This window comes from Guillardia theta, assembly GCF_000315625.1.
Source record: "Guillardia theta CCMP2712 unplaced genomic scaffold GUITHscaffold_71, whole genome shotgun sequence".
Classification (NCBI taxonomy): Eukaryota; class Cryptophyceae; order Pyrenomonadales; family Geminigeraceae; genus Guillardia; species Guillardia theta.
In genome coordinates, this window is record NW_005434603.1 from 385954 (window position 1) to 387052 (window position 1099).

Consider the following 1099-nt stretch of genomic DNA (forward strand, 5'->3'; position numbering starts at 1 on the left):
CGAGTAGACTCGATCCTCGTCTGCTGACGTCAAGACGAACGTTTGACGTAAGTCGAGCCGTCCGCTGCTGTCACAGGGAAACACGCAGATAGAGTCCTGTTGCCTGATAAGAATCGCCCTCTCCCTCCCTCCCTCTCCCTCCCTCCCTCCCTCGCTCCCTCGCTCCCTCGCTCTCTCCCCTCCCTCCCTCCCTCCCTCCCTCCCTTCTCCTTCAGCCTCTTTTCTGCTCTTCTCCGCACCTGTACGACAACGAACGCGCAACGGCATCGGAGAGGAAGAGAGCCCATGACGCGGAGGGCCCAGAGGCGGAGGGAGGAGAGGTCCATGACCATGGCGAACTGAAGGTCGCACATGCCCTCGCGGTTCTTGGGAAACAGGAAGAGACGAGTCCCTACAACGATGGCGGCACATCTGAAGGAGGTGAGGCGGTCAGGCAGAGGAGGACCAGGACGAGGACGACGAGGAAGAGCAGCAGCAGCAGCAGAAGAAGAAGAAGAGGAAGAAGAAGAAGATGATGAAGAAGAAGAAGAGGAAGAGGAAGAGGAAGAGGAAGAGGAAGAGGAAGAGGAAGAGGAAGACGAAGACGAAGACGAAGAAGAAGAAGAAGAAGAAGAAGGATACACCTGAGGCTGGCAGGCACAGCATCGTCGGAGACACATCGCTTGAGTCGCAGTCGAGGCACGAGAGGAGAAGGAAAGCCGCAGGCATGCTCTTGCGGCATCGGCTCGTCCCTCGAGGGGGTGCGATGAGGAGAGACGGTCGGAGAAAGAGGATGCGGCTGCTTGGGGAAGGCGGGCTCCTCCTCCGCGTTCAGAGCTTCTCCTCCTCCCTCCTTGCCAGGGGGAGGGATCTCAACAATCCCCTGTACAGGAGTTGAGAGGAGGAGGAGGAGGAGGAGGAGGAGGAGGAGAAAAAGAGAGGAGGCATAGGGGACCTCTTGCGAAGGTAACTCCTTCGAGAGCGCCTGTGCGACGTCCATGCGAAGTTTGTTGAGAAGATCTTGAATCTGCATGCAATCGAGGATTGAAAAAAATGCAGGACAAAAGAGCAAAGTGGGGAGGCTGAGGGAGAGCCGAAGGACCAGCGAGGGGGGGGGAGG

General features: G+C 58.1%; 1 protein-coding gene across 1 annotated transcript in view; it reads right to left on the bottom strand.

The window, feature by feature from the left end:
* Window positions 1–1099, bottom strand: part of GUITHDRAFT_164819 (hypothetical protein) — a gene marked incomplete at its 3' end in the record, with an annotated part of 4990 nt that overhangs the window by 457 nt on the left and 3434 nt on the right. The window contains exons 19-21 of the mRNA XM_005826935.1: window positions 935–1006; window positions 624–862; window positions 240–411 (exon numbers count right to left, since the gene is read on the bottom strand). Of these exons, the coding sequence (XP_005826992.1) occupies window positions 240–411; window positions 624–862; window positions 935–1006 (483 nt within the window). The remainder of the gene's footprint in view (window positions 1–239; window positions 412–623; window positions 863–934; window positions 1007–1099) is intronic.